At 36.7% G+C, this 13164-nt stretch overlaps 1 protein-coding gene across 2 annotated transcripts in view; it reads right to left on the bottom strand.

The window, feature by feature from the left end:
* Positions 1–13164, bottom strand: part of UBE2J1 (ubiquitin conjugating enzyme E2 J1) — a 28971-nt gene that overhangs the window by 3732 nt on the left and 12075 nt on the right. For both annotated transcript variants that reach the window (XM_027057262.2, XM_027057263.2), the window contains exons 4-7: positions 11278–11362; positions 10628–10733; positions 7373–7502; positions 5693–5812 (exon numbers count right to left, since the gene is read on the bottom strand). In XM_027057262.2, coding sequence (XP_026913063.1) covers positions 5693–5812; positions 7373–7502; positions 10628–10733; positions 11278–11362 — 441 coding nt within the window. The remainder of the gene's footprint in view (positions 1–5692; positions 5813–7372; positions 7503–10627; positions 10734–11277; positions 11363–13164) is intronic.

Genomic DNA, 13164 nt, shown 5'->3' with positions numbered 1-13164 from the left:
CTCCTAACAGTGTGCCTTTCATGAACCAGGTCTCTTCCAACATGATCTTACTATATCAGCATGCTTCCACCAACAATCATGGAGCATAGAGCATAATTTCAAACCGTGCATTCTTCACAGCAGTACTGTTGTAAAAATCAGATGTAGTTTTCAAACCAGGCTTATCCTTCCTCATAACTCCTGTCACCTGAACACAAGTCTAGAAGAACCCTTTACTGTGTGTTTGAATTGTGTTACTTTATGTATGTAAAGCATACTTAGGCATACTAGTTACCCCCACAAAGCACAAGGTATCAACTGCTTTCTCTCCTTTCAACGACTGCCTAGGCGGTCAAGCATAACCATAATGTGGTACCAAGCGATTCAAAATCTTGAATAACAGTTTATAGATAAGAAAGCTCTATAAAATATGAATTCTATTTATATAGACACCTTAACTCTTTTATTTTATTTTTTTTAACATTTATTCATTTTTGAGAGTGAAAGAGAGCATGAGCAGGGGAGGGACAGAGAAAGAGGGAGACACAGAATCTGAAGCAGGCTCCTGGCTCTGAGCTGTCAGCACAGAGCCTGACACGGGGCTCAAACCCACAAGCTGTGAGATCATGACCTGAGCCAAAGTCGGATGCTCAACCGACTGAGCCACCCAGGCACCCCTAGATACCTTAACTCTTAATAACCCAATGGCCTTTAATTCTTTTACTGAAAACAACTTTATACTGGTTCTATTTGTGCCAACACCCTTTCAAATAAAAAATAAGAATGCATGTTTTATTCAGAATAACTATAAAAACTGAGTAAATATAAAACATTAAAGTACTTTCCATCAGAGAAAATTTCAATATTGAGTAGGAAAAATAATCAAATAATATAATTCAAATACTTTCTTTAAAAGATAAGAGAATGGGCTTTGCCTTGGCAATAGCTATAAACATTAGGGAAGAAACTGCTGATCTGAGTTACCTACAGAAGAAATTACATTTTAAATCTGACATTCATTTCAGCATTAAAAGGTTTAAATCAGGGCGCCTGGGTGGCTCAGTTGGTTAAGCGTCCGACTTCAGCTCAGGTCATGATCTCATGATTCGTGAGTTTGAGCCCCCCGTTGGGCTCTGTGCTAACAGCTCAGAGCCTAGAGTCTGCTTCAGATTCTGTGTCCCTCTATCTCTCTCTCTTTGCCCCAACCCGCTCACACTCTGTCTCTCTCTCTCTCTCAACAATAAATAAACATTAAAAAAATTTTAAAAAGAGTTTTAAATCATCTGAGTTTCTTAACACTATCCTTTGGAAGCACTCATACGTAATGACCCATAACACAGAAGTAGAAAAGGAACTACTGACTTTTGAGTTAAAAATATAAAAGTTAGTGCTGATACTGAATTAGAGCTGCACAAACTTGGACTTCAAACTCCAGGACTCCCAGCAACAATACACTCATTGAAGAGAAGAGATCCACAAAGTGGCAGCATTTTATGAGGTCTGACATTGTCACAGGCATCCTATTATATCTTAATAAACACTCATTGGGTTGAACTGAGTTACAGCAGCCAATACAGTAACATTCCATTTAAACTCTCCCATTCTTCCAACTACTCAGCCAATAAGTTAAAAGTGTCTGATGCAGCAAAAGTGCTCAAGGCTTGCAAGGAAAGCTCTTAAGGAAAATAAAAAATATGAAGTTGCTATCAATCCAGAAACTAGCACAAGAGATTGGTTCAGTTTAAAGCTTTTCTTTTCTTTATTTTAAATACCTACTTTCAGAGACAGGGAGTGTGGGCACGCACACACAGGAGCAGGGAAGGGGCAGAGAGAAGGGGAGAGAGAGAATCCCAAGCAGGCTCTGCGCTGACACATGGGGCTCAACCTCACGAACTGTGAGACTGTGACCTGAGCTGAAATCAAGAGTCAGACACTTAACCGACTGAGCCACCCAGGCGCCCCAAAGCTTTTATTTTATACATGTTATTTTTTTCCATTAGTTTGAGGGGAAAATACAATGCCCATAACCCTGACTAGATCAGGGAGCCTTATCGTTACTAGGCTGGCTCTACCACTTGGGAGATGCAGAGATGCAAGACCCTAAGCAAGTTATTCAACCTAAGGCTCAGCTCCTTCATCTGTACAGTGAGGATAATATCCAGTTCTGTAGTTACAAGGATTAAAGGCAGTAATGATATAAAGTGCTTAGGATACCCAACAGCTGATTAAATATTAGTTATTATTAACATTGTTACTATTAACATACCCCTTTGGAGACACTATATTTTGATTTTTAAAAAGTCATTACTTAGGACAGCTTTTCAGACCTCTGTTGGTATCATTAACATATTTAGAACAACACCTTAAAACACTGACCTTAGATATTTTAGTACATGCACTTAATGAAAACACTCATATAGACATACTGCTTTAATGTAATGAGATTCCTCTATTTCAGATGCCTTTTGATGTTTATTTTTTTTTTTAGAGAGAGAGACAGACAGTGCAAGCGGGAGACGGGCAGAGAGAGAAAGAGGGAGACACAGAATCCGAAGCAGGCTCCAGGCTCTGAGCTGTCAGCAGAGCCCAATGCAGGGCTTCCACTCACAAACCGTGAGATCATGACCTGAGCTGAAGTCGGATGTTTAACAGACTGAGCCACTCAGGCGCCCCAAGATGCCTTTTAGATAATATATAACTGACTAGTGCTGCAATATAAAATTCTAAAATTTTTCCTATTTAAAACAATCACATTAAGGGAACACGGTAACAACCCCAAGGTTATAGACCCAGAGGAACCTAGACTATTTGGAGTTTAAGAACTAACTGGACAAAATCTTGGCAGTTCACATGGAGTTGGCTTTAGCATTTTCATAATGCTGTGTATGTTTGTTGGTAGCACTTGTAAATCTTTGCTGTTTACCTAAACTTGTCCAAACACGCCTATCACTGAATGCAGACTTAAGTTGTAACAATTTCCATCTCCTTAATTAAGATGAAGTGACCATTTTGGGGAAGATAGAAGTATATGATGTTGTATTTAATTTAATCTAATTAATTTTAAAAACCATCACAGTCACAAGTAAGTCCCCTGTAATACATACAAATTTTCTATAATAATCTGGAATAACCTGCATCTGTGAAGGAAGTTTTGTGTGTACTTTTTAATACAAAATGAAACAGTTTATTTGGAATCTCAATCCCTAGGAAGAGGGAAAAAATCTGACAGACTGGAAGAACATAAAACTACCATCAGTATTCTCCCCAGTCTACACAGCTAAAAAAATCTGCATCAAAAAGCAACAGATGGCCTGATATTATCTGCTGTATTTAGACTTTGGGCAATCTCTCGCCCCCTCAAGGCTAAAAAAACATAGCTTATCTGGAATTTGATGTATAACATTTTAGTGAATTTATATTACACTTGCATATAAAGCAGCCACCCCTAGCCAAAACCAAGTTTCAATTACTTCCACTGTGATCAATTTATATAATCATATTCTGAGATAAATCTGTATGTAAATATAATTAAAAGCTTAACTTGCAACTGTAGACAATTTATTGCTTATCACTGTTTTAACCAGAATTGGTATCAATTACCTATACCTATTAAAAAGAATTCTAAGTTTTATGTACTTTAAAATCAAAATGCATACCTCAAACTAATAACACTGTATGTCAACTAAACCGCAATAATAAAAATTGAAACAAATCAAATCAAACCAAAATGGAAAATACCACTGTAATAATATTACTGACTGTGCAATATAATTTACTTAAACTTCTTAACTTCTTTACCTATATTTCTAGTATTTTTTAAGTGCCAATTCTAAGATTCACTTATTCAATCAACAAATATGTACTGACCACCTAACTATATACAAGGCCCTAGGCCAGGCACTGGGGATACAGAGCAGTAGAAAGACAGCTCTGATCCTCAAGGCACTCAAAGTCTTGGAAGTAATATAGACAATAAATAATTAATAATAAAAAAAATTACAAGTAGAATAAGTATAACTGAGATATGCAACAGAGGGACTTGACATAGATTTAAAAAGAGACTGAAGGCAGATTTAAACACATCACAAATATCAGGAGACTGTCCTTACAAGTGATAAAAGATCACCACCCTCCTCTCTATAATAGGTTGGTTCCATTTTTCAAAAACTATAAAATAAAAAACAATTAGAATTCTAAAGGTGAAGAGTAATCTAAATATTTTCAAATATTTCTTTTTTTTAAATTTTTAAATGTTTCTTAAAACATTAAAGTGCGAGTGGGAGAGGGGCAGAAAGAGAGGGAGACACAGAATTGGAATCAGGGTCCAGGCTCTGAGCTGTCAGCACAGAGCCTGACATGGGGCTCGAACCCACGAACCGTTAGATCATGACCTAAAGTCGGACGCTTAACCAACAGACCCACCGAGGCGCCCCATCAAATATTTCAAGGTAAAACATTTACTGACTAAAACAAACTCATAATATTTCTCTGCAATTCATAAAAATACATGGAGATCATGTACAAATGATTTCACTCTCCACATATACTTTTTCCTTGTACCTCCATCACCAGTTCTCCAAGTACTTCCTCCAGAGCACCCTCCCCCCGCCTTCCCTTTTCAACCTATTCTCTCTGTCCATCTCACTCTCTGAGAAGGGAGAGAACAATCACTTAGGACTATTCAGTCCCACTTTATAGTAAGTTATTCCTGAGGAAAGGGCAAATCTGTGTTTGCCAGCTTCTATTTCAATTTCCCTGACCCTTTAAGATCCTCTCTAAAACTGAAGGGGTGGGGTGGGGGGGGGAGAAAAGATGTGGCTAACTGAACCAAATAATCTGTTACCAAAAAGACAGCTCATCTTTTATATTTAGAAAGGGAAGTCAATGTTTTCCCCCATAATTCTAATTATTTAGCAACTATCCAGTCACATTTTCTTAATCAATCTCTGATGACCTATGCCCACCAATATTTAGATAACAGGTCAGAGCACAACTAACAAGACACATAGCATTCATCTAATCTTTCATTTAGCAATTACTTATTGGACACTTACTATATGCAAGGAAGGCAGTGCTGTCTAATAGAACTTTCTGAGATGATAATGTTCAATACCTATGCTGTCCAATCTGGCAGCCACAAGCCCCATGTGTCTATAGGTTACTTGAAATGTGGCCAGTGCGACTGAGGAACCGAATTTTAAATTTAATTCTAAATAATTGAAAATATAAATTTAGATAGCTACATGTGGCTAGTGGCTACAGTACTGGGCAGGGCAGGTCTAATGCAAACCTTTGGCTCTAGTCCTTTATTGAGTATCTTAACGTGGCTTAACAAACCTGCCAAAGATACAGTGCCTATTTAGAAAGTGGCCAATGTATGTATAATTTGTTTTATTCAGAGTGTAGTGCTATATACTGTATAGCTATATAGTTATATACTATAACCAGCTTTTCAGAGAAATCAGAGAATTCTGGAGGAATGACAGGACCAAAAATTATTCAGTTCAGCTCCATTTAACAACAAAGAAGGCTTCAAAAGTATGAAAAATTTGCTTAAGACAATAAGATTCATTAGAGGGAAGGGTGGGCTGGAGTCCACCTATCAGGAGAATCAAAATATTCAGATATTTCATCTAGAGATCTCCTCCTCCTATTGCAAATAATGATATTGATATAGACATACATATACGTAAAAGACAAGAAAGAGCCATACCGACGTACTGGCTGTAGCACCCTGGAATGTTGCAGGTATATCATCCTGTAAATCATTTAGTGAAAAAGAGTGGTTTAAGTCCGATTCAGCGATAGTCTTTCCAGATGAATTGACTTCTGCCTATAAAATAAGATAAACCCAAGAGCATATTACAACAAATATACAAAACAACCCACAGGCTACGAATTCTCTCTTCGACTTATTTTTAGGAAGAAACACAGACAATACTGCTCTCAAGGAGCCATTATTTGGTAAGAGACAAAGCTAACAGCCATGGCTCACAATCCACAATTCCAAATTAAGTTTTTGGTAATTGCCAGGCAAAGCCTGACAGATGAGGTTATTAACAGTCTTTGTCCCACATTAGTGTAAATATTCCCAGGTTTGCTCAGGGAATGTTAATAGATTTGATTATGGGGTACTGCCCCAGATGTCACTGCAGGTGCTAAAATATGGTATACGTTTGATATTTTCTAAAATCTGGAATTCGGATATACAAAACACATCTGGCCCTATAATTTTCAGAAAAGCAACTTTACGTACAATTGGAATCCTCAGAAGAAAGAAAAAAACCAACACTTCCTAAGCACCTCCTCTTCCAGGCAATACAATAAATAGAAGGAAAAATTTCTCCTGAGAACTGGATATGAAAGGACAGAGAGGATACAAGAGAGGTGAACAGGGAGGAAGCAGCATGTTGCTTAATGCAGGTTGACATTTTTTAATAGAGCTAATTAAATTCCAGAAGTAATTATATGCAATATAAGGGGGAAAAAAGGACATCAGGGAGATATGCCAAAATATTATCAGCAGTTATTTCTTGGGGATGGGATTATTTATGATTGTTATTTCCTTCTAAATTATTATACTTTTGGGGCACCTGGGTGGCTCAGTTAAGCATCCAACTTCAGTTCAGGTCATGATCTCACAATTTGTGAGTTTGAGCCCTGCGTCAGGCTCTGTGCTGACAGCTCAGAGCCTGGAGCCTGCTTTGGATTCTATGTTTCCCTCTCTCTCTGCCCCTCCCTTGCTCACGCTCTGTCTTTATCTCCCAAAAATAAACATTAAAAAAATAATACATTATTATATTTTTATAATAATTTATTAAGTATCAGGGACAGTTCTAAATACAATATACTTAAGTATTAACTCACTCAATCCTCATAAGAATCCTACAAGATAAGTAACATTATTATTTACAGATAAAAAGGCACAGTGGCTAAGTAATACATCTGATGTCCTACTATTAGTAAATAGCAAAGCTGAGATCTGAACCCCAGCATTATATACCAGAATCCAAGCTTTTTAAAAAAATTTTATTTTATTTGAGAAAGAGAAAGAGAGAGAGAGAGAGAGAGAGAGAGAGAGAGAGAGAGAGAGAGAATCTCAAGCAGGTTTTATGCTCAGCACAGAGCCTGACACAAGACTCAATCCCACAACCCTGGGATCATGACCTGAGCTGAAATCAAGAATTGGCTCAACCATCTGAGCCACACAGGGTGCCCCCAGAATCCAAGCTTTTAACTGGTATGCTGTAATGCTTTTGTGAATGTATGTTATTAGTGTCATAATAAGAAAAAATGATTTATAAAACCTTATTGCAACAGAACTATATTCTTTTACTTTCTATCCAGAACAAAAGGATCACATAATTAGAATTTATTTACGAATTTAGAGTACCTTAAAACTGATTTGTCTAGCCAGTTCCTTGGCTTCCTGGTCAGCTTGGCTTGAATCACTTCCAGATTTTAAAGGCAACAGGACGTCCTTCATGGCACAGCCACATCCCTCACAACAGAAATCTTGTGATCTGGTAGGAAATAATTTTTTTGATGGGTATAAATTACATACTTGAATGGTAATTCAAGACACTCAACTACTGAATGATTAAATTTAAAATAAAAGAACACTGGATAATTCCATATCATATTCATCTACATGTAAATTAGACAATTATGGCAATAATTAAAGTTCTGAGACAAATATACAAGTTAGGTTGGTGTTAAAAAAGAAACTCATGTCACTTATATCTCAATTTTTAAAAATCTAAAATAAAAAAAAAAAATCCAGGGCTTAGGTTCCATTTTTTTCTAATATACTATCTAAAGAAAACTAAGCTTTAGATCTATACAACAAAACATACAAAATGTCTAATTACACTGCCCTCAAGGTCACACTTAAAACTATGTTAAGCCTGTGGGGAAAAAGTCCATTATAAAGTTTAAATTATGTTTTAGCAGAAACATATATAAAACAGTAAAGAAACCATTAAAAATAGAATTTACAGATACTTCCAGGGAAAAAATTCACAAATCCTATTCATCTAAATAGCAGTATAGGATTCCACTCGTATGTGGAATTTAAAGAAACAAAACAAATGAATACAGGGGAGAAAAAGAGAGGAGCAGATCAAGAAACAGACTCTTAACTACAGAGAACAAACAGATGGTTACCAGAGGGAGGTGGGTGGGGGGATGGGTGCAATAGGTGGTGGGGATTAAGGAGTGTATGTGCTGGGATGAGCACTGGGTGTTTGTAAGTGTTGAATCACTGAATCCTACACCTGAAACTAATATTGCACTGTATGTTAACTAGCTGGAATTTAAATAAAAACTTGGAAAAAATAAAAATAAAAAAATAAATAGCAGTATAACTCGAAAGACAGAGAACTTGTTTAAAATCCAAAGGCTGAAATTTATCACTCACTATATTAAATAGACTCAAGATAAACCTGTTAACTAGACTATTTCCTAAGATTTATTTGTTTTTCTATGTTTTCATTTTCCCCTTTGTAGTCCAGATAAAGCCAAAAGTGCCCTGAAGTTCACAAGAGTACTAAGGATTTGTAGGACTGGAAGTAAATATGTATAATACACAGGAGTATGTATTACATTGCTGAACTTAAAAAAAAAAATTGTTTTATTGTATTTACAGTTCAACATACTAAAAGCCTTAGGTCTTGAAAGAACATGTTATTGAATTTATTAAATAACTTCACATGAACAAAATATATGTAAAAGTAGTATGACTTCAGTACTTGTTGATGAATGTTTGTTTCACCGGAAGGACTGCTGTCCATATCCTTTTGAGAGTCAGTTGTATCCAAATTATTTGCTTTAAAATGTGTCCACTTTTAACTGAGAAGTCAGATGAAACTTAAAGGGGAATGTTTATTTTTAATATTAGCTTATCCACAAGGACAATATGCTACTATGGATGAATACAAAATCATGCTTTTAAAAATCCTCTATCACAGACTAAGAAGCTAGAATCTTACACAGAGAAGTCTAGAACAAAAAAACAAAGTTCTTTTTTTTCCCTCCTTATACATGAACTGAAGTATCAAGACAGAAAGCCAACAAAGAAAAAAAAGAAAGCTGTATGTTCAAAGTACATATTATAATTTGCGATTAATAGCTAAAGTAAGGTATATACCCAGAACCGGGCAACAAGGTTTACAAAGAAAAGTTGGGGCACCTGTATCGCTCAGTCAGTTAAGCAAGAGATTCTTCATTTCGGCTCAGGTCATGATTTTACAGTTTGTGAGACCAGGCCCCACATCAGGCTCTGCACTCACAGCACTGAGCCTGCTTGGGATTATCTCTTCCTCTCTCTCTCTCTGCCCCTCCCCTGTTTGCACACACATGTATGTGCACTCTTTCTCTCAAAATAAATAAATAAACATTAAGAAAGAAAGAAAGAAAGAAAGAAAGAAAGAAAGAAAGAAAGAAAGAAAGAAAGAAAGAAAAGAAAAGCAAAGCTGTTGATGAAAACCAAAGAGTCTATCAAATCTTTCAGATATTAAAATTTATTTGACTTAACAACATCTATAGAGGACGTATTCTGGACTGTTCTAGACTATTATATACTAAAATTTAACTAACATAAAATGCCCGAGAGGTAGTAAACAGCAGAGTCCAGGGCAGGAAAATGATCAAGATCAAGAATTACAGAATGTCAGTACTTTTAAATACTCTTCACCTCAGTGCAATTTTGGAATCTTTAACATTTGTTGAGGGATGAGTATACTATTCTAGCACTGGAAATCCTCATGATAGGATTTCTTATAAGGTCCCTTCTGTAGGCACACTGATTAAAAAAATAAACTGGATTAGAAGTTGTTCTTAAAAAAAATTTATCAGGGGCACCTGGGTGGCTGAGACATTAAGCATCCGACTTCAGCTCAGGTCATGACTTCATGGCTTGCAAGTTTAAGCCCCATGTCGGGCTCTGTGCTGACAGCTCAGAGTTTGTGGCCTGTTTTGGATTCTGTGTCTCCCTCTCTCTCTGCCCTCCCCTGCTTACACTCTGTCTCTCTCTCTCTCTCTCAAAAAATAAATAAACATCAAAAAAAAAAATTAGTCTTTGCACTACTCAAAGGAGAGGATACTTTGAATCTGATGACTAATCTGGGTTATAAAGACAGAATGCCTCTGAAAAAAATGAGAAGGCAATACACCAGAAAACTACAACCTGATAATGAAAACCTCCTTTACTTTATTTTGGATCACTTACTGAGCACTTGCTTTGAGCCAGATACTGTAGATGCAAAGATCAATAAAATGGATTCCCTCCCTACCCTCAAAGAGTTTTTAATCTTATTATGAAAAGCTATATATAAATATTTGAATTGTTTTTTTCCATCTGTAATACTGCCCAAAGGGACACAAATAACCAGAACTGTTTTCTTGGAGAAGATATTTCCCACTGTAGGTTGATATAATCAACTACTCTCAAAAACTGGACAGCATGAAATAATTTTTAGACTCTGGTCATCCCTGAGTAATAAATTATTACAAATGAATTTCTAAAATAGCAAAACTAAGACTAGATCTTGTAACCAAGGTAACTCACAAAGTAAGAGACAAACCCTATCTGCCTACTGCCATTACCCAGAAAAGTATTTCAATCCTAACAGAGTGAAATGCAACTTACTTTTTGGCAAGTGCTCTTCTTTCCTCTGGTGTGTAATCTAGAGAACCTATGGCTCCCTCTCCTTTTGTTGGCATAAACCCGATGATGGCTAATAATGCTGTTCTTACTGAAATAAAGAGTAAACATCAATCTAAGTTGTTTTGTAAAACAAACTGGGTTTACTCTAGAAAGAGAAAAAAGACACATAGGCTTTCACTGAAGAGGTGCAGGTAGAGTGGCTGTATTAAAATGGGGCACCTGGTTAACTCAGTTGGTAAAGCATCTTCACTCTTGATTTCAGCTCAGGTCACGATCTCATGGCTCCTGAGATCAAGCCCTGTGTCAGGCTCCATGCTGACAGCAGGGAGCCTGCTTGAGTTCTCCCTCTCCCTCTCCCTCTCTCTCTGTCCCTCCCCTGCTCACAATCTCTCTCGTGCACACACTCTCTCTCTCTCAATAAATAAATAAATAAAAATAGAAACTTAAAAAAATAAATAAAATAAAATGATGGCAAAAACCAAGAGAGGGAAAGAATTTTTATTATTTATTCAATATCATCAAATTATTTATCCAAAACAGCTTCAATCTCAAAAGGGTGTTACACTTTATAATTATGAATTGATTAGAGTTACAGAATAGAAGATTTATATTCACTTTAAATTAATACTCACTACTCCACGAAGGCTGCCAAGTTTCAGGATGATGTCCTGAGATGCTCAAACAGATTTTCTTGCCTACTTCAAATCGTCCATTAGCCTTAGGAATAAATAAGGCATTTAAAAAACTATACATGTGTTTAATATTGTATACTTTATAAGTATAAATATATTTTACAAGTAAATAATTTTTTTTAAAATTCTTAACATAATCTCCAAGGGACACAGATTTTTGTCCTCTTATAGATACTCCACAAATATTGGTTGAAGTCTGAAAGAACAATAAAAGCTGTTTTTAGAAGTTGTAGCACCTAGGGGCACCTGGGTGGCTCAGTTAGTTGAGCGTCCGACTCTTGATTTCAGCTCAGATCATGATCTTATGGTTTGTGGGATCAAGCCCCGCATTCCACTTTGTGATGAGAACACGGAGCCTGCTTGGTATTCTCTCTCCCTCTCTCTCTGCCCCTCCCTCACTTGCACACACCCACGCATGCTTTCTCTCAAAATAAACAAACTTAAAAAAAAAAAAAAGGGTTGTAGCAACATTTTGAAACTGAGTTGCATAACTGAAATCTACATACATAATTGATGTATAAAGATGTCCTGATGTCCTACTCTGAGCCCAGTACCGCACAAGGCCCTGTGAAGGATCTAAAAGAGAAGATATACAGAGGCTAGAATAAAACCTAAGAACTTGGTGTTACCTAATTAGATATTGGTGCAGAAGGCTCTGACACTGAAGTGATTTCCATAAGGATGATACAATTTCATAAGACAGGAACACAAAAGAGTCAGATCAGAGATAATGATTTCAGTTTTGGACATGGATCTGTTGTCTTGGTAGAAGAGCTATGGATGACGTATAGCAGATAGGCAGAAATAGAGACATGCTGATGTCAGACAAGAAACATTTTTGGTATCTGCCTTAACAGAGATGACTGATGAAACCATTTTATAGAAATAAGAGAAAACAGCTGAAGTCTGAACTTGTAGAATATCCATATTTAAGGGAAGGATAAGGAAGAAGAAGCATGAAGTTAGAATACAAGCTCTACATGGCCAGAGAATTTAACTTATTCTCTGCCACACCTACAGGGTACATGACATATGTTTAACAAATACTTGTTGAATGAAGATTGGAGAAGACTTTTCAAAAGAGAGGAAGTGAACCAGAAAGAGTAAATACTGACAATCAGGAGGGCAGGGCTGATTCTCAGCCAGTGTGTTAACCATGACCATATATTGGGTAACTACTGGAATTATTTCTATACTTCCGGTGAAAGCTGCTGCCCCAACTATTCCTCCCCACCAGTTTCTCCATGCACCAGCCCCACTCCTGGACCACTTGGCTCTCCACATGATCTAGCAACTAAAAAGGGACTCCTAACACAGTAGGGCACCCCCCAGTACTATCCCCAGCATTAACAATTCTCAACATCACCTAATGTGTGTTAAGCAGCAAATTTTATATGCTAGGAACTTTATATTGTGATTATATTTACCATACACAAGCCTTGACAGATGAGAAAAGTGAATTTCAATGAGATTATATAACCTGCCTCTGGTGTAATGGCAAGAGCAGTGGTCAGAATCCAGGTCTACTGGCTCTGAAACTAATGCCCTTTCCACTACACCAAATATAGGTAAAAGCAGCATTAGTTTAGTATTTATTAATGAATACCTTGTGTTTCACCATTTGCCACTCCATGTGTGTCAGATATTTAACTTAGATGGACTGGGATGAAGACCGAAAAGGGGCAGCAGGATTTTTGAAACTAGTCCCTGAAATTGGTGTAGTAAGCATGTAGAAACCAGACTGCAACAGACTAAACTTGAGTAAGGATGTCTTGAACTTATCCAAGAGAAAATACAACAGTTTAAAGAGGTAGGAGAGACACAGAA

Source organism: Acinonyx jubatus, chromosome B2, assembly GCF_027475565.1.
Source record: "Acinonyx jubatus isolate Ajub_Pintada_27869175 chromosome B2, VMU_Ajub_asm_v1.0, whole genome shotgun sequence".
Classification (NCBI taxonomy): domain Eukaryota; kingdom Metazoa; phylum Chordata; class Mammalia; order Carnivora; family Felidae; genus Acinonyx; species Acinonyx jubatus.
The sequence above is the reverse complement of the archived record's forward strand: the minus strand, read 5'-3'. Positions and strand labels throughout refer to the sequence as shown.